The 21,745-nt window shown below is 39.0% G+C and overlaps 1 protein-coding gene across 1 annotated transcript in view; it reads left to right on the forward strand.

The window, feature by feature from the left end:
* The window catches only part of LOC115255018 (uncharacterized), a gene marked incomplete at its 3' end in the record, with an annotated part of 65,918 nt that extends 44,452 nt beyond the window's left edge, over window positions 1-21,466 (forward strand). Inside the window, 1 exon segment of the mRNA XM_062850155.1 lies at window positions 21,434-21,466. Coding sequence (XP_062706139.1) covers window positions 21,434-21,466 — 33 coding nt within the window.
* Between the last annotated feature and the right edge of the window lie 279 nt (window positions 21,467-21,745).

A 21,745-nucleotide genomic window follows, 5' to 3' on the forward strand; every position in this document is an offset into this window, starting at 1 on the left:
TAATTTTGGAAATTTTGTGGCATTATCATTAAACTTTTGAATTTTTAGACCTACTTATTAGACCAGATTCAATGATTCAGTTTTAAAATAGATATTTAAAACCGACTCTTTGACAGCTGCCTAACTGCTTTACAGCTCGTCCAGTACAAATCCGAGCAACATCCATGTCATAGAATTACGGCAGCGCAAGTTTTGGTTATATAGAAGTCGATTTGACGTAATTCTAGCATTGTGTTAGAAGTACGTCATCGTAACTTCTATACGTCCAAAACTTATGCTGATGTAACTTTTTTTTTAAAATGAAATTATAGTTATTCGGGAGCCCGTCAAGGATGATTTAAGAAGTCTTTTCCATAAAAACTTCATATTATTTGTTTATGTACAACTTTAACCATAATATTGTTAACGATGCATGGGCAAGCTATGCCGAAGGTTCCGTTATTAACGATGTACGGTACCGACGATCGTCTTGGTATTACCAAGAGCGAGTGAAGCAACCGGATAACGTGCACAATCTTGGAGAAGCGTTGGTGGATGATGGTAAGCACCATTTTTTATGGGTATATTATCACTGCGACCATATTTGATCACTATAACGCTGTGTACAGTGTTTCTGGGGTGATCAGTTAACCTTCCTAATCACATTTCATCACGTAGTGTACTTTCTGGGTAAAAAATGACCCTAATGCACTAGGAGGGTTAAAGCAATCATGAACGACACAGCTGAGTGCACCGTCCGTGAAACGGAATCCATGGAACGATTAGAGAAGAACGCAGTGCAAGCGATAATGCTGCAGCATGATACCCGACAGAACGTGGTACGTTACAAACAAAAGGGATAACAGCATGTCCGCCTCTTTTGAGTTTGAGCTTGAGCTTGATTAATCGCCCGTGGATGCTGCTCCAGCATCGCCAGACTAGCTACGCTCAAACAAGGAAGCAATGAGATATCTACCGAGGACTAGTGGTATGGCATCTTTAGTGTATGAACGTTGGTGATCTTCTAGTTTTAGCGACAATGGTAGTATGATTGTAGCTTCCCTACACGTGTCTGTAACAGCGCAGCGCTTCAAATGCTGTTTAGAATGATATTAAACTATTTTGTGTGAATTACCTATTTAAGTTTGTATTACTACTTTAAAATCATTGGTGCACTCATGTAACATTATCGGCAGTAATTCTATAGGAAGATTCGTTATGCTGTACCTAGCAGGTGTAGTATAATTAATTATGGAACAATTATTTATACATTTATTGTAAATTCTTGAATACTAAATTAACTTGTTTGAATACTTTGTTACTTAGCCATTAAAATGAGTCTAACCCATGATAAAAGAAAAATATGCATTTCTCACTTTATCGGTAACTCATAATCATCCGGCAATAAAGGCATTCCTTCATACGGTATAACCTTCAGAGCAACGGAACCCTAGCGTCAAAAAATAAAGAACGCTAAATTCGTGACGCACCACTTACTGCTTCAGGCTATTGTCCGGTCACAGAGTCGAAAAGTAATAATTCGTATTCCACTTTCTACATACAGTCAATGCGGGTTCCGCACCTAAAGCAGCCCATCAGGACCGGGACAACCGTTACATTTTAATAGCATTATTTATCATTCCCGTGTGAAGCGTATGCAGTTGCCATGTTTCCCCCTTTTTTCGGTGTCCTTGCGTTGAACTAATTACTACCTTAAGAACAGAGGCCTCGACCGATTCCATCGATGACGACGGTTGCAGACCATGTCCGCCGGGCCACGGCGGTGAGGTCAATTGCGATTCCGTTTCGACTATGGATTCCATTACAGGCATTGCTGCTTGCCGGTTCTGGCGCTTATTTTGACCTTATTTGTTACGACATGACCGTTGACAGAACCCAATGGGGTCGGAACGGATGTAGGTATGTGCCAGTACCACCTTATGCTTTGATCATGCCATACATAGCGCAACCATAAGCCATAGTTTCCACCACCATGTGATTAACGTGCGAAAGCTAGCGGACTGCCGACAGCTTTGAGGTAATCTCGTCAAGAGCTTGAACTCCCGGGCGCTCCGTTAAAACAGTACTGTGCACGCAAATCTTCGCGAAACGGTGCTAAAACGTCTCCGCACACGCAATTGTCATAAATAATGCTCATTCCAGCGCAGTGTTGCCGGCGGAAACGCAAAGTGAGGCTGCGATGGTGCATGGCATTGTAAAACATTACAAAGTAGGTTCCACTGCCCTGATCGTTTTAGTTGGGAGCAGCGCATTACACACGTTGCATGTCGCATGACACCATCTTCAGCTTAACCATCATCATCCTCTGCGACGTCGGCGCACCACCACTATAGTTCCTAATACTGTTAACTCTAACGTAGCAGCTCTATTAGAAAAGTTTGCATTATTAAGTATCGCATGATTTGCGCCAAACGGGTGAACCCAACAACTGAAAAAGTAGCTCGCTCATATAAGATTGTTGCTGAGTTGCTCTTCGCCATAGTGCACTGCCCCTTTGAAACAATGTGCACAAGAAGGTATTGTACTCACCCATGCTGCAACAACGGTAGAAGTACTTCCAAACATGCTTCATTGTCCTACCGATGACGACGACGGCGTCGACGTCAGTCAGTGACCATGAGAAAACAGCGAAATGTACGCATATCCCGGGGTCGTCCTCGAAGAAAGCACCCACTGAGACGAAAGTGGGTACGGCACAATGGGATTCAAGTAGCAGTTGTTATAGGGCTGCTACAGGGTACAGGGTGAAAATCTTGAGACCATCGCATTCAATGGTATCGAATGCAGGGCAAATGCGTAATTTTGGCAAAGTGATACGATGACTTGGAAGGGGTTCTTAACGATTGGAAAATTTTCACATGAGATTAATGCCAGGGCTCGATCTCGAAGAGACTAGCAGTGGGGAGTGTCAAGGACGAAAACAGCGGGATCTAGTTTGTTTCTGTTGGCATTGCTACACTGATTAATCGGAAATATTTAAGATGCTGCATCTACAAAAGAGGCTGGCCAGGCCATGTTCCAGTGACAGTTAGAACTATACATAACAAGAAGAAACTCATAAAGGCGGACATATCTCGTGCCTTCGAAACCCCATTTCAACAAAACTCAAATGACATGATGAATATCGCATTTTCATACGTTTAACAGATATCCATTTCATGGCACCAGAAAACATATCGTTTTTTTGGCTCTTGATATTTAAGCCTTTAACTCTTAAAAAGCCGCAATCTTGAATTTTGATCCGCCATCTTAAATATTCTGATCGCCATTTTTGAACTCCGGTTGTCTTCTCCATACCAAACATACCCATATTGAATGGTCTCAGAGCCTAAATCTCCATTTAACAGCCGCCATCTTGAATTTTGAGCCGCCATTTTGAATTTTGAGACGCCATCTTAGATATTTTGGTCGTCATCTTGGATATTTTCATCGTAATTTTTGGACTCCAGACATCTTCTTATTACTGAGGTCTCCAGTTGGCCTAGTGGTTAAGGCTATGGAACGCCAATCCGGAGACGGCAGGTTCGATTCCCGTTCCAGTCGGGAAAATTTTGACTCGCTGGGCATAGTGTATCATTGTACTTGCCACACAATGTACAAATTCATGCAATGGCAGGCAAAGAAAGCCCTTCAATTAATAACTGTGGAAGTGCTCTAAGAACAAAGCGAGGTCGGCCAAGTCCCAGTGGGGACGTAGAGCCATAAAGAAGAAGAAGGACATCTTAATACCAAATATACCCATATTCAACGGTTTTTGAGGGCCAACTCCATTATACACCCGCCATCTTGAATGTTGAGCCGCCATCTTGGATTTTCGACCGCCATTTTGAATATTCTGGTCGCGATTTTTGAATTCCGGACATCTTCCTCACCCATATTGCTTGGTTTGAGCGCCTAGAACTCCGTTAAACAGCCGCCATCTTGAATATGGAGCCGCCATTTTGGATTTTAGATCTTTGTATCATCTTGTATATTCTGGTCGTCATTTAAGGAGTCCAGACATCTTCCCCATACCAAATATACACATAGTACAGGATTTTAGAGTCTAAAAACCATTGAATAGCCGCCATCTTGAATCAGGAGTCGCCATCTTGGATTTAAGACTACCATCTTGGATATTTTGGTCGCCATGTTTGGACTACGAACATCTTACCCCTACCATATATATTTATATTGCATGGTTTTAGAGCCTAAAACTCTATTAAACAGTCACCAGTTTGAATTTTGAGACGCCATCTGGGATATATTGGTTACCATCTTGGATAATTTAATCATCATTTTTGGACTCCAGAATATACCAAATATACCCATATTGCATGGTTGAAGAGCCCCAAAGTCATTTAAACCATCGCCATCTTGAGTTAGGAGCTGCCATTTTCTTGGATTTTACACCGCCATCTTGAATATTCTGGACGTCATTTTTGAAATCCAGACTTCTCCATACAAAATATACCCATATTGCATGGTTTTAGAACCTAAAACTCTATTAAACAGCCGCCATCTTGAATTTGGAGCCGCCATCTTGAATATTCGGCTGCCATCTTGAATTTTGAATCGACATCGTGGAGTTTCAGGTCTCCAGAGTTGATTTCTGCACAAAATTCGTCAGAAATTTCCCCAAGAACTTCCTTAAGAAAGTTTTGCACGGATAGCTTCCAAAAATGTTGCATGGATTCCTTCAGAAAATATTTCAAGAATTTCTTTCAAAAATTCTCATTTACCTACGAATTTCATGGAGATATCAGATTTTTTCAAAGCATTCATTTAGAAAATTTTCCATGAACTTTCTCAAAAATACTTCATGGATTTGTTTTCGAAAATGATCCACGGATACATTATGAATCAGGAATTCAGAACTCCTTCAAAATTTTCTCAATTTTTTTGCTTTAGAAATTTTACCAGAGATTATTCAGGAAATTCCCAAGATTTCTTTACATTCATTTAGATATTTCTTCAAGACATTTCTTTTCCAGAAATTGCTTCAAGCATTCCTTAAGAAAGTCTTAGAAAATCCTCTGAGGATACTTTCAAAAGTGTTTCTACAGAGTCTTCCAGAGATTATTATAAATATTCTTCCGGATAGACTGAAATACATTCTTGCAGAGATTCCTGCCGAAACTCACACAGAGATTTCATCAGAAATTCTGCCGGGTATTCATCTGTGTATTTTCTCAAAAATTCCGCCAGGATTTCCTCCATGCGTACCTTTAGGATTTTCTCTATGGATTCCTCCAGGAATTCATCGATATTTCCGGAAATATTTTTAGAGACTTCTTCAATATTCCTTCTTTTTAAATTTCATCAGGGATTTATTCAAAAGTTGTTCCATGGATTCGTTCAGAAGTTCCAGCAGTTCTTCCAGTGATTGCTCAAGCGGTTCCTTCAGAGATTTCTCCAGGAATTCATCCATGAGAAAGTACCAGTGAAGAAGCGGTGAAATCGGGGAACCTTGACTAACTAGCTTTGTTTTTACTCGCATCACTTTGTTACGTAAGTAACATCCTTAATAGAACACTCTTTGCCTTTTTCTATCTTGCTTCCTTGGCTTGCGTTCCCCTCCAGCTCAGTGGTGTCAAATTAGTCTCTCCATATTTATGGTTTTACTAGAAACGGTAAAACGGAACAACGAACAAAAAGTAGAAAGATCTAAATTAATATTTATTCACATCTTCAAACTCATTCGTTTGGGTGCGTCTTCTTCGGTGTGAGGTTTCTTTCTCCGCACCATGTTTCTAGTTCGCCCCTGTGCGTCTGTCGGCGAGATTTAAAGCAACTGATTTACGAGCAGGTCCCATCGCATCGCATCGTCGTAACTACACAATTGCATGCATTAATCGTTTCAAGAAGGCTCAAGCGCTTGAGAAAAGACAACAAATACCTAACCAGCATCCCAGCACGCCAGGGGAAAAAGTCAATGAAAATATTTATTCCTCTTGAGTTTGATTCCACCATGCGAGCCATTTACGCATGTACTACTACGAGCTAGGTAGGAAGCAAGGGACCTCCTCGACAGTGCGTCGTCTTTCTATGGGTGGCATCTGTAAACAAGAGGAAATCTAGTTTGGTGCCATCGTCGTCGTCGTCTTCATCTTCCCTAATTTTGCTGGAGATGGTGGAACTAGTTCTTTTTTTTTCGGTCGGCCCTGCATCATCTGGTTCAATCTTTCATCTAATTTGGGAACTGGTTTCGGGAAAAGCAGGTTGATCTGGGTCAAGCGAGTTTGGATGTCTGAAAATCTGGGTGACAGCAGTATCGATGCTTCACATCAGCTGCAGCAAGTAACGCAGGAAAATGTGTTATGCTGGGATATTGGCGGATTATACTGAAATAGCCTAATTTAAGAAGAGATAAGCAGAATCTGTGAACTTATTGTGTATTCTGTAAGACTAGTTGACAAGGCGGGAGGTTGTCAATCTGGAGATGGCGACACCAAAATCACAAACTTCTGCATACATTTCACAATCGGTTTTTACTCTACATGCTTGTTATCTGCGGTTTTTACTCGCATGCCTAATCAGGTTCGTGGTGCTCTGTGTCAATTTTGTCGCTGTGAGCTCATACTTATTGCATCATTATTTGTAATTTCCTTGGTCACATCAGTATTCAACGGTTTAACCTTCCGAAACTCGCGCGGTTGACTACCTGCGTCAGCACCACGCTAATGCTGAGTACAAAAAGCGAGATTTTTTCATCGTGTTGTACAAAATACAACAGCGCGATCGCTCGAGGGTTAATAATTCATTGATTCACATTACACCATATTATGCAATACGGATCCACTTTGTCCGGTCACTAATTGCTTTGAAAACCGTTTTACAGATGTTCCGTGGTCAATTTTTGAATATGATTCAATTCCATCATACGTCATATAATATTTCGTATTTTTTATGATACTTCAATCTGGGATATTTTTGTATTATCCGAAATACTTTTGGCCATTATGCAGCCGATATGCGGATTTCATTGGAAGCCGATTTTCAAGAATCCAGTTCCGACAGGGCCATATTTTGAAAATGATTCAATTCCGTCATGCAGCATTTTAAACAGCGCGGCTCTCGAAATAAACCATTCTGTGCTAGTTTTGCGCTGTCTGAAACACTTCGTGCGATTTCTTCAGGAACTCCTCCACGGATTCTTCCACGGATTTCTCTATGTATTACCTCATGGATTCCTCAGGTATTCAAGAAACTTCTTTTACGAACTCCAGGCATTCCTGATGGGGCACTAGAAATTCCTGCAGTTATTCCTGCAGCAATTTCTCTTGAAATTTCTACTATGTTATATCCCGAAACTCTTCAAGGGTCTCCTCTAGTTATTTCTATTGGGATTTCTTCAGGAATTGTTGCTGGGATTACTAAAGGTGATTGCTCAAGGAATCCCTTTAGTGATTTTATCTCGGCATTTCAAGGTGATTTCTCTAGGAACGCCAAAAATTCTTCTAGGATTTTTTCAGAAATAATATGTAGCTGAGAATATTCAAGGCAACCTTCCTTGGCCAGGGCAAATAAAAAGAATATTCAAGGCAATCTTCCCGGGATTATTCCAGTCATTCCTCAAGGAATTCCTTCGCGTTTTTTAAGGATTCCTCCAAATATTACTCATGGGAGCTCCTCTTGGCCTTCATCCAGGAATTCCAACTGGAATACCTCAAGAAATTCCTCCTACGGTTTTTTTCATCAATTTTTCCTATGGATCATATAGAAATTCTAACTGTGGTACCTCCAGGAATTCTTCTAGGGATTTCTCTGGCGATTTTTCGCAACATTCTTGCTGGGATTTTTCCGGGCAATCTTCCTGGGATTCTTCCAGAAATTCAATTGGAGATTTTTTTAGAGATTTCTCCAAAAACTCATTCAGGAATATCTCCAGAGATTTCATCCATGTATTTCTCCAGCGAATTGGTCCAGGGATTGCTTTTAAAATTGCTTATGGGATTCCTCCAGGAACTCCTCTTGGCCTTCCAGGAAAGCCAGTGGGGATTCCTCAAGAAATTCCCCCTAGAACTGCTCCAGAAATTCTTACTGTGATACCTTGAATTCTTACTGGAATTCTGCCAGGCCCTTCTGTGATTCCGTCAGAGAGTTCTCCTGAATACCTCTATTTATTCTTCCGGAGATTTCTCTAGATATTCTTCCATGTATTTCTACCAGTGAATCAAAATTCAACCATCGCGCACCAATAATGACAATGTCGCAACCTGTATTTGTTGCGACAAACAAACCCATGCGACATAAGTTTGTCCCAACTTGAAAATAATGGGATTAACATTGTAAACCACGAGTTTAGAGATTTTTAAGCCTTGCATTGCGATTTTCGAACGGTAACTTCGAGCTGGTAAACATTGCAACTCTGGTGAAGCTCTATCATCAAACAGTTTCGACTTTGGATTAGCAATAATTGATTATTCACGAGTTGAAAAGTACGCAACAAATTCAGCTTCCGTTTTGTCTGCAACAAAAAATTTCGAGATCATGTCATTATCAGTTACCAGTAGGGATAAAGAGTAATCGTCGCACCTTCTTTGTTGCTGGTTTTGTGCCTCTTTTGTCTGACAATTCTCTTCACTGATTTCTACAAAGAACTTTCTAATCCATAAGTTCCTCCGGTGATTCTTCCTGGAGTTCCTTCAGAGATTTGACCCAGAAATTTCTCTTGGTCTTCCTCCAGGAATTTTTGCTGCGCTTTCTCAACAAATTGCTTCTGCGATTCTTCTAGGAATTGCTCCTAGGCTTCTTCCAGAAATCCCTTCGAAGATTTTATTCAGGGATTCCACCAGAAAATCCTCTTAATATTCATCCAGAATGCCCCAGAAGCTTCTCTTGGCCTTTCTCCCGGAATTCCAGCGAGTATTTCTCAAGTAGTTCCTCCTGGTATTCTTTCAGAATTTCTTACTAAGACTCAAGAAATTCTAACTTTGGTTGTTCTAGGAATTCTTCTAGGAATTCTTCTTGAGATTTCTCTTGACATTGTTGCTGAGATTCTCCCAACCAAGCATGGGAAAATTACGTTCCTTGTTTTCGTTGTCCGCCTTTTGGTTTTGTTGTTCGCCCCTGTCTGTCGTCACCCCCCTTCCGTTTGTCCTCTTCTTGTCATTGTCTACCGATAAAGTCCTTTCTTTTTGGTTCCATTACAGATATGGACAATTGTCCCATCAATGTTTTAGTATAAGTTAGCAAATAATTTAGTTTTAAACCCATAAACCCATAAATCCCTCCTTCCCAATTTTATTTTATTATTTTTTTTTAATCCTTAACCTCGAAACAGCCGCGAGTACTTCGGCTTCCCAAACTAACATAGTTTTAAGGCAGTAATAAATTGTAAAATGTATAACCATTGTAAAAAAAAAACAAAAGATTTCGGCTCAGTTATGCCCATGTGGCGCCCGAGCCTTCCAAATAAACGAATAAGTAAAAAAAAAAGCATGGGAAAACTCATTCGCTCACCCGAATGCCGGCGATGTAAAATAGCAAAAAGAACGCCAACAATCCAATACTGATTGAGAGCACGGTGCACTAAGAACGAACGCAACACGAACGGCTCGCAACCGACGCCACCGAAGCGAATCAGGAGAGAAACAAATAGAGTGCGAAACGAATCAGCTTGCATCGGTGTACAACGGAAAGAACGTTCGCTCTCTCAACTACCGAGTGGCATTCAGCTGATTGAATCAAAACGCACTCACTGATTCAATTCCCAGTACTGAATGCTTCCACTGAACGCTAAATGAACGTTCCAACATGAATGCTCTCGCACTCGACTCAGAACGCAAACATTCGTTCAATCTTGGTTCGTTCGCCTTCGGCACTCAGATTCGGTAGTGATTCATTCGGCCGTCGTTGCTTGCGTCGCCCTGTGCTCGGCGATTAGAAAGAATGGACAATGGAAGTGGAAAGATTTTGCTTGGCTGGGGGAGAAGCACACTCGCATCAGATTGTGCGTGGATGTGAGTGAGGGATACGCAATAAATGAATGATTTTTTCCCATCCTTGCTTCCAACAATAAGTCCTAGAATTTTTCTAGAGATTATTACTATGATACCTCCCGAAATTATGCTAGGGATTGCTTTTATCCTAGGATCTCCTCGGGCATTCTTGATGGGAAAACAGAACGCGATAAAAATATATACAGATCGGACTCGATTATCCGGAGTCGGGTTCTGATGCTTCCCAAACATATATCTGAGGAACGGAATGCTCTATAAAGCTGAAATTTTGACATTTTGTTAAACCAACTTTGATTACTAATCAGTCAAAATTTCAGCTTCTTAGAGCATTCCGTTTGCGAGCTTTTATTTTGGGATGGTCCAAAACTCGACTCCGGATAATCGAGTCCGACCTGTAAATAACATATTTTTGTACTCTAACAGCCCTTTGAACGTATTTTTCCTGGAAGCACAAAATCAATATCTTTTGAACATAAAAAAAAAGAAAATAAAAATCGACCAACTGGTTAAAAAGTTATGATTTTTTGAAAGTTTTTAGTTTTTCTTGAAGGTATGACGGAAATTGAAATCATGGTACACCGAAAATAGAAAACAAATAACCGGAAATATGCTTTGAGGATCGACTATTTAATCTTGTTAAGTTTTTAAACGAAATCGTAGCGGGTTTACAACGAATTATTAAATTATTTGTAAGTTAATTTTTGAATTAGTGTTTTTGTATTGAATTGGCCATGAGGCAGCACGGTGCAAGGATACAGTGATAGACATTCGTTTAGCCGAGGCCAAAACATTTTCAAAAAAGTGTCAGAAAACTCATACAAAAGATTTTATGATAAAACTTTTTTATCGTAGTGATAGTATACCTAGTACTGTTTAATAAAAATGTGATACATCACACTTACATATACACTGAAACAAAAACGAGGATAAAAACCCTTCAAATGTAATTTTTTGCCCAGACATTCGTTTAGCCGAATTGTACATTTTTTAAAACTCCATAATAAAAAACTGACAAATTTCGAAAAATATTCACCAAAATCATTTTGTATGGTGACCTGCATTATAGATCGGCTTGTAAATCATGATTTTGATCGTTTTCGGAAATGTTGCCATATTAATTTTACATGCATCTCATAAAAATATGTCATAATATTGTAAATGTTTCCAAATTGAGATTTGATGTAGTTATTTTTATCGGAAGTGTTACAAAAGAATCTAACAAAAGTTTCATGACGAGTGCAGGTTGAAAATTTACGAAAAACAATGTTTTTAACAGAAAGAATTGAAGCCATCCATAAAAAAATCACGTATTTAAGTATTGTTTTGATGAAATATGATAGTTTAACTTGCATAAATCACAGCGTTTACTACTATTACGTCTTCTAATAGCTCCCAATATCTTCTAGACTGTATTCTGGCTAGAATAACATACATTGGACGGCTCACATTTCGAGAAATGGCACCAAAAGTATTCAAATTCCTAGCATGAACTACTTGTTTCATAATTTAGACGTTCTTTTCAAACAAATCATGTTAAAAATGAATGTGTTTCAAAACTAAGACACATTTATGATATATTTCTTCAGATTAAATGAAATAAGGCAATTTTTTGACCATATCTTGCATTTTTGTATGAGCATCTGCTTTTAAATAAACAGGGTACAAAAATTCTGACACTCCTTGCCGTTCTTTCACTAAGCAGTCTTCTAACTCATTTGGTAATGCTAGTATCAAACATGTATACTCCACAGGCATAAGAACACGTCTTTATTTCAACGCAGAACTATTTATTTTAGCTTTTATCAATCCCATTTTAAGGTTTAACCAAATAAAAACCAATATACTAATTTTTGTCATGACATTTTATGCAATAATTTGAACATTTATAACATCAATTCTGTGCCATATTTTCAAAACTGCTATTCTAGCTTACGTTTGAGTGTTTACAGAAATCATTTTTCTTAAATAAATGGATTTATCATCGCTTCTCCTTATCGGGACATTTTTTTATAAATTTTTTTCTGAATTTCACAAATAAATAAACTTTTAAGGTCAATTATCTTCCCAACACGTCATAAACTAAATGTTTTGGAGTAAATCCTCGAAATATACTCATGAAATTGCAAAAAATCTATTGAAAATCAATTTTTAATTTACCTCGGCTAAACGAATGTCTAGGCAAAAAATGACATTTGAAGGGTTTTTACCCTCGTTTTTTGTTTCAGTGTATTTGTAAGTGTGATGTATCACATTTTTATAAAACAGTACTAGATATACTATCACTACGATAAAAAAGTTTTATCATAAAATCTTTTGTATGAGTTTCCTGACACTTTTTTGAAAATGTTTTGGCCTCGGCTAAACGAATGTCTATCACTGTAAGGTACACCGGGGCAAGTTGAAACGGGTGGGGCAAGATGAAACACGAAGTTTTGAAATAGATTTCAATACAATTTGGAATATTTTCCTTCGCTAAAAGATTGTTTGAATCAAAAACTATGTGTTATGGCGATCGAACTGTTTATCATCATTAGAAGACATCATGTTAACCCGCTGTTTCATCTTGCCCCACCCGTTTCAACTTGCCCCGGTGTACCTTATACTAGATGATTATTGGTTGGTGCTTGGTACGACGAGAATTAGGTCAAAACCCTATCACGACATTCGGGGATCCACTATATCGATTTTCTTTGGAGTGGCTGTATAGAGAGCTTAAACAATCATTGATCCACGATCTAACGACACCAAGTTTCCTGAAGACGCTGCAAGAAATTTGCCTCAATTTGAAACAAATAATGTGCAGGATTCTTCGACTTCGAGTTGATGAGTCAACATTTTGCTTCGAAAAAGACAATTCTGGTCAGGCAAGACACCGCACCAACGAACAAAATGCGCTTATCTTGTTATTATAGATAATTAGCACCTAGTCGTCAAAGTCAATAACTCCAATCTCGCACACACACACCTCGCTGACTGCGTTAGCAGCCGCCGGGAGGTGGCTGCCCCGGAGCGGTCAGATGTGCCTATTGCCGAACGGCTTTTTATCCATGTAGAGTCCCACAAAGTATAACCTTTCTCTATTAGCGAAGTTCGATGTTGTAAATTTGCTGTCCAAATTTATGACGGCGGTGCTAATTTGACACCGGACAAAACAACAACCTTCGAAATACGCAAATGTTGCATGCGTGTGTGCAGTGCAGTGTATGGAGTGGCCGTCACCTTCGAAAATATAACTTCGTGAAAAATCTACCATCCATCGCACGTCGTTGGCATATAATTTTTGTGTTATTTTTCGAAATCTGCAATTTCCTGTCGCGGGGTGGAAACTTACGCAGGCAGTCAGAGAGATGCAGACGGTTTCGGTTTCCCTGGCGTCGTCGTCTATTCATCGTTCGTTTACGCACTTTTACCACCTGGGTACCACCACCACCACGCCACAGTTGGAAACATTGTTTTTGATTCGTTGGAAATGGTTCAACCCGTCTGTTGCCAGTCATAGATAGAGAAACATTTTTCAAATTTGAATAATAAATGGAAATTGCGTGTTTCGCCCGGGTCGGAAACTGTTTCGCCTGCATAATGTTGGCATCATCGTAATCTGCAGCGCACATGATAAAGTGTAGCTTATATGCATAGAAATTTGTGCTGTTCAATTGTTGTCTACTATTATAGTTGAAGTTGTTTGCCCGGTTGAAAGTTAACACTTAGGTCTGTGATAACTCTACATTTTTATTTCAAAATGATGTGAGAGCTTGATTTCTCTTAACTTATTGGGGTGTTTTTAAATTAAACAGTAAATTTAAAGTATTTCAAAAGGTGTGGCGCTCAATCATATGGACATAACAAAAGAAGATAAAACATATTGTTTTGAAGTGTTCTACGTCATCCTAACTGCACTTGAGTTTGAGCTTAATGTTGTTGATTGACCAATCGTAGATCTTCTTCAATTCCATAAAAAGTACTATACAAATTTCAATCGCAATGCAGAGTAAAATTTGGGTATGGTTGGTTGCGGCTCCGTGCAACTAACCCAAATTTTACATATTTGTTTTAGAAGCTGAAATTGATCGAAAAAGATTTGTTACAAACAGCGACCATGACCAAATCTATACTTCACTGTCGATGTTTTGAAATCATATGTTTATCTAAAAGCTCAAAGAAATTATTGGAAAAATCTAATTTGGTGAACTAGTTATGATACGTTATTTTCAAATAGTCTTAAAGCATTGTCCAGTTAGAATCCGGACGCAGATAATCACTTATATCTCAGAGGTGGAATAACAAACAGAAAAGGTGAAGCCCTCAAAATAAAGATAATTTACTGTAGTTTCATGGGAAAATATCATTAAAATTATTTAATTAAATTTTTAATACATTTTCTCATTTTTTCTGTGATTACTTCCTTAAAAATCTGCACAATGGTAGTAAATTTTAACATCAACCCCTTCGGCGGATTTGTTTAACAATCAGGTCATCTCTGTAGTGTCCTGAGACCCTCTACCAATCTGATTAGGATTCCAAAGAAACTTTGCCAAATATTTCTCTTCTTGCGAAATTAAGAGCTATTCAGTGAATTCCAAAGAAGCGAAATTTGAGTGTTTTTTTCGTTAATAAACACTACCCTACAGTGATGACACCACTGCACATCTCAGGCTGTCGTGATAGCTCACCAAATTAGCTCAAACCTCTGCAGATCCCTTGTGTGCATTTTTGAAAAGCAGCACGCGATTCTTGAGGTTATCATCTTTGTACACATTTGGTGTCAAAATCGTGATGTGAGAAAACGATGTCCAGAGCTCGAACTTCCTGGCAAATCTTGGATTTCCAAGCAGATTTATCCATGAACATAAACTTCGATCTTCCTTGGGCACTTCCTCATGGCATTTTTTTTTTTTTTTTTTTTCTAAACCATAGGGGGATAATCTGCTCAACAGACACCCTAACAGAAGGTTAGGGTAGTGTAGGTCTGACAGGCCGTCTTCTACAACAAAAGTAAAATCCAGGACTACTCTCTCCTCGTACCCACTAAACCATTCCTATGGTCGCCAAACCCTACGTCCTCATGGCATGGTTAACAACATCTGTGCACATCACACATAATGGTTGTGGAGACATTAACATTTTTCGCGACTGTCGTACCTGACCACGCTTAATTTTCAGCGTGTTTGTGCAAGATTTTTTTCCTTCACTTGTCTTCAATCTGAAATAACTTTTCACTCGTAGCAAGAAATTCGATGAAATTTTCACCATCAATAGAGGACTTGTTTATGATCAGACTGCTGTAAAAAAAATATGATTATGATCATTGAGAGCGTCACAATAAATTATCCTTTGCGTCCGGATTCTAACTGGACAATGCTTTACTCTGGAGTATAAACTGCCAAATTTAGTTCACTAGTTTTGATCTGAGACTTATTATTCAATTTGAAGTATGAATAAGGTTAATCGCATCACAATTACGTAAAGATGGTTTGCATTGACCTAAGTCATCCGGGATTATTTGCATATAATTTTATGGTGTTGTTCAATGCGCAACACTAAGCTGAGAATTAGTGTCTACATCAGTAGAGTTATAAATAATATCAGCTACAGGCAAAAGTAGTTATTCCATCATCAACAGCCTTCGTCATCCATCCGGTGACATTTCCTTCGGAAAGCAATTTCGGATAAAGGAAATCAACCAATTTTCGAATCCATCTCCTGTTTCGACGGACAATCATGACCAGATCCAGGCTTCAGCTTCAGCTGCAGTAGACCTTCGCCAGTTACTAAAGATCTATGGATTTCCCTTGTCGTCCACACACACGTCGAGAACACTCACTACTAGTAGCTCTTCAACAACGGACCCACAATAATCTTCTTCCGTTCCCTTTTTCCTCGGTTGAGTGGCTTCTTCTGGCTTCGTCAAATTGCCCTGCCGGTTACTGTTTTTTCATTACCATTTTTTCCCTTCTGGGGCCCTACCGGGAGAGTCAAATTTCGGTGCCAGCCAGGGCTAGGGCGCAGCCGTAAAAATTGAACCAAGAAAACGGGAAAGATGACAAATATAAAGTTTCATAAATCTGAAATTCACACGCTTAATTATAGCAACAACGATTTTGGGTTCCCTCGGAGATTTTCAGTCCAGCGCGGCGGCACCGACATGGATGGGAAGTCAAATGTGCACTCGGATGGGACCGGGATGGAAAACAGGACGCAGGCAAGAGACCGAGGCGCATATCCGATGTCGAGTTTTCAAGATGACGACAGCGCCGAAGACGACGACGATGGATGGCAGCAGTAGGGACATTGGTTTTTTATCATCCTATTCAAGTCAGCAGGATCTTTGAGTATTGTTTTTATGGAAGGTTGGTCAGAACGAGGATATAAAGCGCAGGGTTTCTTTCAACTCAATCTGGAAAGTTGTCCGGTCCGGCGGTTTAGGAGGTCGTAAATTAATCACACGAAACGGACGAACATGGGACGGGCGGACCTTTTGACTAATGTTTACCCTCTAGTAGAGAAACTGGTTTGAATGATTTAACTTGGGGATTTTATGTCGTGAAGTTTTAGATTTTATGATGGCGTCATAGTAGATAAAATCTTGGTTGTGAAACAGCTTGATCCTTGTGAGGAAAAAAAAAACATTCTAAATATTCAACACCAAATAAATCAATTCAATCAACAATGATCCAGCAATCCCCAATACACTAAATCCTTTTTTTACGCGATGGATGCGTCCGCGCAAAAAAAGATCGTGTAAAAAAAGTTCGCGTAAAAAAAATCAAAGGGAAATCTTTTTTTACGCGATTTGCCCTCCGCAAATAACCAAAATCGCGTAAAAAAAAGTCGCGTAACTTCGAGAAAATCGCGTAAAAAAAAATCGTGCAAAATAAAATCGCGTAAAAAAAAGTCGTGTAAAAAAAGGATTTAGTGTACAATTTTTGAATACCGATTTCAGTTATGGTTTTACTACTAAATAAAACTGTGTAAATCGTCTCGAAGTGCATTTCTGCCCAACTCTTCTAGAATTAATTTCGTAGAAAGTAATTTCGTAGAAAGTTTTTAAAAAATGTGTGATTGTGTTGTGATGTAATATAATAAGCCACCTCCAGTGCAGGACTTGCCATGTCTTACGGTTCCTCTTAATAGCAAGATCATGATGGTGGAACATGTCAATTTCTCTATTTTGTTGTATGAAGGGCCAAAAGGACGTGTGGACCCATATTATGTACTTTGACAAATGTGAAATCCACTTCATTAGAAAGTTTTCAAAAAATACCTACAATCTCAGTTTGGATTTGTGAATGTGGATTCTATGGATTTCAGATTGTGGATTTGTGAGTTTTGTTGAATGTGCCAATCTTTTCACTAATCAGTTGCAATAAAACTTCTGATAAGAAATCTAATCTAAATTAAGGAATGCCTTCTTGAAAAATGCCACCAACAATTCTAGAATTTTTTGTTTATTATTTGTTTGCAGACATGGACCAATTCGGGCGAGTGCTTGCATCTTCCTACTTGCAGCAAGTCAATTTCAGATAATTCTTGAAAGATGTTTCTATTCCTTCAGGGATTTCTGCAAGGACTTCTCCAGAAATTTTTCTTAGAATTTACCCAGTAATTCCAGCTGGAAATCCATTTGATATTTCTTCAGGAATTCTTGCTGGGATTGCGCCAGGAATACTGCTGGAATGCACCAGAAAATCTTTCTGGCAATTCCTTTTTTCCAGAGCATTACATTGGAGGACTCCTAAGAGCAATTACTGAAGAAATCCCAGCTGAAATTGTTTGAGAAAACCCAGTGAGAATTTCGGAAGAAATGTTAGTAGGAATGATTCCTAGCAGGAATATGTGCTGGTACTCTAAGAGAAATTCCTACGAAGAGAAATTTGAAAATCTGAATCTCTCCGTAGAGTTTCTTCATAAATTCCTCTGGGTAATGCTCACTGGGAATCGCTGGAGGAAAACAATCCTCCAGAGATTTATCCAAAAATTCTTTCTAGATAAATTATAAAAAGTCTTGCTGGTATTTCTCTAATTATTCTTGATAGGATTAATCCAGAAATCCCTGCCGTAACATCCCTATGGATTACTCCAGAAATTCTTCCAGGATTTTTTTAGGAATTCCTTCAATATAACTCGAAAGATGCTTTTACGAATTGGTCCACGCATTTTTTCTGGAAATCCTCTTGGAATTCTGCTGAAATTTCTCCAGGCATTCGTGGTGGGAATCCTGCAAGAAGTCTTGCTGGGATTTTCCTGGAGAAGGGAGTTTGTGGAGTAATTCTGAGAGCAAAAACCGCAGAAATTCTATCTGGAAATGCTTGAGAAATCTCAGCGGTAATGCTTGGAGAAATTTTGGTTAATCCTAGCAAGAAGTTTTGGAGGTTTTCCGAAAAGAATCTCTGAAGAAATTCCTAAAGGAATCACCGGAGCAATTTCCGAAAGAATCTAAGGGCAATCCATGGCGGAATTTCAAGGAAATTTCTCAAAAGATTTCTCTAGAAATTTCTGTTGGAATTCCTCTAGGGATGCTTGCTGGGGTTCCGCCGAAAACTCCTTCTAGGATTCCTTCAGCATTTCTCCCTGGGATTTCTTTTGAAGTTCTTCCAGAAACATGATTTCTACAACGATTATTCTAGGAATTGCTACCAAAATTTTATCGGGAATTCTTGCTGAGATTTCTCAAATATTTTCAGTGGGAATATCTCCTATTATAACTCTTGAGGTTTCTCCAGGAATTCCTGGAGGATTCCCTGCATGTATTGTATGGGAAATCCAGAAAACAATCCTAGAGGATTTTTGCCACTTATGTAGTGAATGAATGAATGAAAATTTAAAACTCTGCTCACTTGGATGTGAGCAAATGTTCCTTCTGTGATTTCTACAAAGGTTCTTCAAAAGATTCTTCTACAAATTCCTGAAGGAATTTCCCCCTAAGAATGCCTGGTGGGTTTCCTCCAAAAGTTAATTGTGTGATTCATTCAGGAATTTTCTAAAAAAAAAAAATCTCCAGGAATTCTTTTTGGAATGTATCCAAGAATTCCTGTGGTGTAACAAATATAAATTATTGCTGGTATTCTTCCAATTATTCTTAACATAATTTAACCAGCAATCCCTGCTGTAACTTCCCAATGGATTCCTCCAGAAATTTACCCAGAGATTTATTTCAAGTGTTTCTTCAGAAGTACCCTAAGGATCCTTCTAGGAATTTCTCCACGTATTTTGACTGGGAACTCTTTACCAATTCCTTAAAAATTTCTGTTGAAAATGCTCCTGAAATGGTGCTGAGATTTCTCCAGGAATGCTCCAAGAAGTCTCGCTTGGATTCAAGTAATTACTGCTGACAACTTCCCAGGAACGCCTGGAGGACTTCTAGGAAGAATAACTGTAGATATAATATCTGGAAATGCTTGAGAAATCTCAGCAGTAATGCTTGGAGAAATTTTGACCGAAATCATAGCAAAAATTACTAGAGGTATTTGGAGAGGAATTCCTAGAGAAATTCTTGAAGAAATCCATAAAGGAATCACCGGAGGCATCTTTGCAGAAATCCGTGGAGATATTCCAGCAGAAATTTCTAGCAGAATCTCATCAGAATCATTCACGGAGGAATCTTAAGGGTATTCTCAAAAGATTGCTTGTTGGAGTTCCGTCGAAAATTCTTCATAATTCCTCCAGGATTTCTTCCTGGGATTCCTTCAAAGGAATTACCTATGAGTTCTTCCAGAAAAGTTGTATCTTCAAGGCTTCTTCTAGGAATTGTGCCTTGTATTCCTGTACTTTCAGCTAGATTTGCTTCAGGAAATCCTACTTTAGTCTTTCATCGAGAAATCTTGCTAAAATTCCTCAAGCATCTTCAGTAGGAATATCTCCTATTATTACTCTTGAGGGTCCTCCAAGACTTCCTGGAGGATTCCCTGCATGTATTGCACGGGAAACCCAGAAAAAAATCCTGGAGGATTTCTACCAGAAATGTCTGGAAGAAGTCCAGTAGCAGTCATGGAGCAATCCTAGCAATAGTTCCTAAAATAATCTCACCAGGATTCCCAGTAGGACTACTACATATCTGGAGAATTCCTTGATTGAATTACAGCTAGAACTACTGGAAGAATCCCAGAAAGAATTTTTAGTGGTAATGCCAGATGAATTCTTGGATGAATCCTTGCAGAAATTTCTGGAGGGATCACAAGTAGAGGACTTTCTTGATGAATGCTTGAAAAAACCTCGGAAGGAACCACAGGAGGTACTTCTGGGGGATTTTTGAGAAGTATATCTGATGGTATCTTTGGAGAATTCACCGAAGGAACTTCGGCGAGCATTCTTGTGCAAATACCGCGAAGAAATTCTTGGAGAAATCCCCGGACAAACCACATAAGTAAATCCTGGATGAACTTCAAGTGGACTCCCTGGAGGAATCCGAGGAGAAATACCTGGAAGAATCCTTGAAGTTGTTGCTTCAGCAGTCCCAGCAGGAATTTCTAGAGAATTCCATCTGGCATTCCTGGACACAATCCTAGAGAAATCTTTGGAAAAATTCTTTGAAAATTCCTTCAATAATAACTGATGGGATTCTTCTGAAGTATAAACATTCTTGTTCGGACTGATGCATAGGTTTCTGCAAGGATTTCTTTACATATCCTTTTTTTGTAATTCCACCGAGGATTCCTACAGAGATTTCTTCAAGGATTTGTTTAGGAATTCCTCCAAGAGCTTCAGCAGATATTCCTACCAGGATTTCGTAGGAGTTCTTGCTAGTATTTCTCAAGCATTTCCGGCAGAGATTTCTCCAGCAATTGCTCTTGGGAGTCCTTCAAGTATTTCGGAAGGATTCCCAGCAAGAATTGCTTGAGAAATCCCACCAAAACTTCCAGGGAATTCTATTAAAAATTTCTGGATAAACCTCAGCGGTATTCCTGGAGCAATACCAGCGAGAACTCGTAAAGAAATCTCAAGGTGATTCCCAGCTGTAATTACTGAGTAAATTTTAAGAAAATTTATGTTGAAATCTCTGAAGGAATCACAGCAGGAACTTTTCGGTGAATCTCATATTTTGTACTATTTTGCGGTATAAATCTGTACATAGAAAGATAATTGTATAGAAGAGCTCACCAAATCATTATCCTTCCTTGTGTTTCTCGATACATTTTTTTTCCTTTTACCCTTTTGCCTCTTAACTAATTGAGGGTATAACATTTTTTTTTCACTTACTAGTACCATTTTTGCTTATATATGCTTATATTTTGTGAGAATTAGTACAAAAATCAAATAAGATCGATAGTTTTCGTAATAAAACGGTTGGTAGCAAGAAACTAATTCTTCTTTGACATGACAGTACAAAGCCGACCTTTGATCGCTGTTCAATGACCAAAAGATGCAAGTGGACCATCGTCGTCGCTGGCTGGTCTGTCGTTCCAATGCCCCCCAACAACTCACTCTCTTTCTCATTTAGCATTATAATGTCAAAAAATATCGAAAGTAATTTCCACTTTCTTCTTCCTTCCCAGACGTTCCTGGTTCCACGCGGCGGCACCAATAAGGTAAGTTGCAGCACTAATCGACCAGCATAGCATAGCAGTGAAACCATATCGAAAGGGTAATTTTCTTCACCCAAGCTTGCAACCGCAAAACTGTGTTGTATGCTTTAGTACACGGAGTTGTCGACACCTTTTTTCGGTTGATGCTCGCGCTCGCTGCAAACCGTTCGATCATGATGGCGCAGATGTATGAAGGTACGTCCCCAAAATGTGCCTCTATGTTTAGGAAGCAGTCGCACCGACGACGACGAGTCACTATGCTTTCGACGATAAATGGAAGAT

The sequence above is a fragment of the Aedes albopictus genome, chromosome 2 (assembly GCF_035046485.1).
Source record: "Aedes albopictus strain Foshan chromosome 2, AalbF5, whole genome shotgun sequence".
Lineage (NCBI taxonomy): Eukaryota > Metazoa > Arthropoda > Insecta > Diptera > Culicidae > Aedes > Aedes albopictus.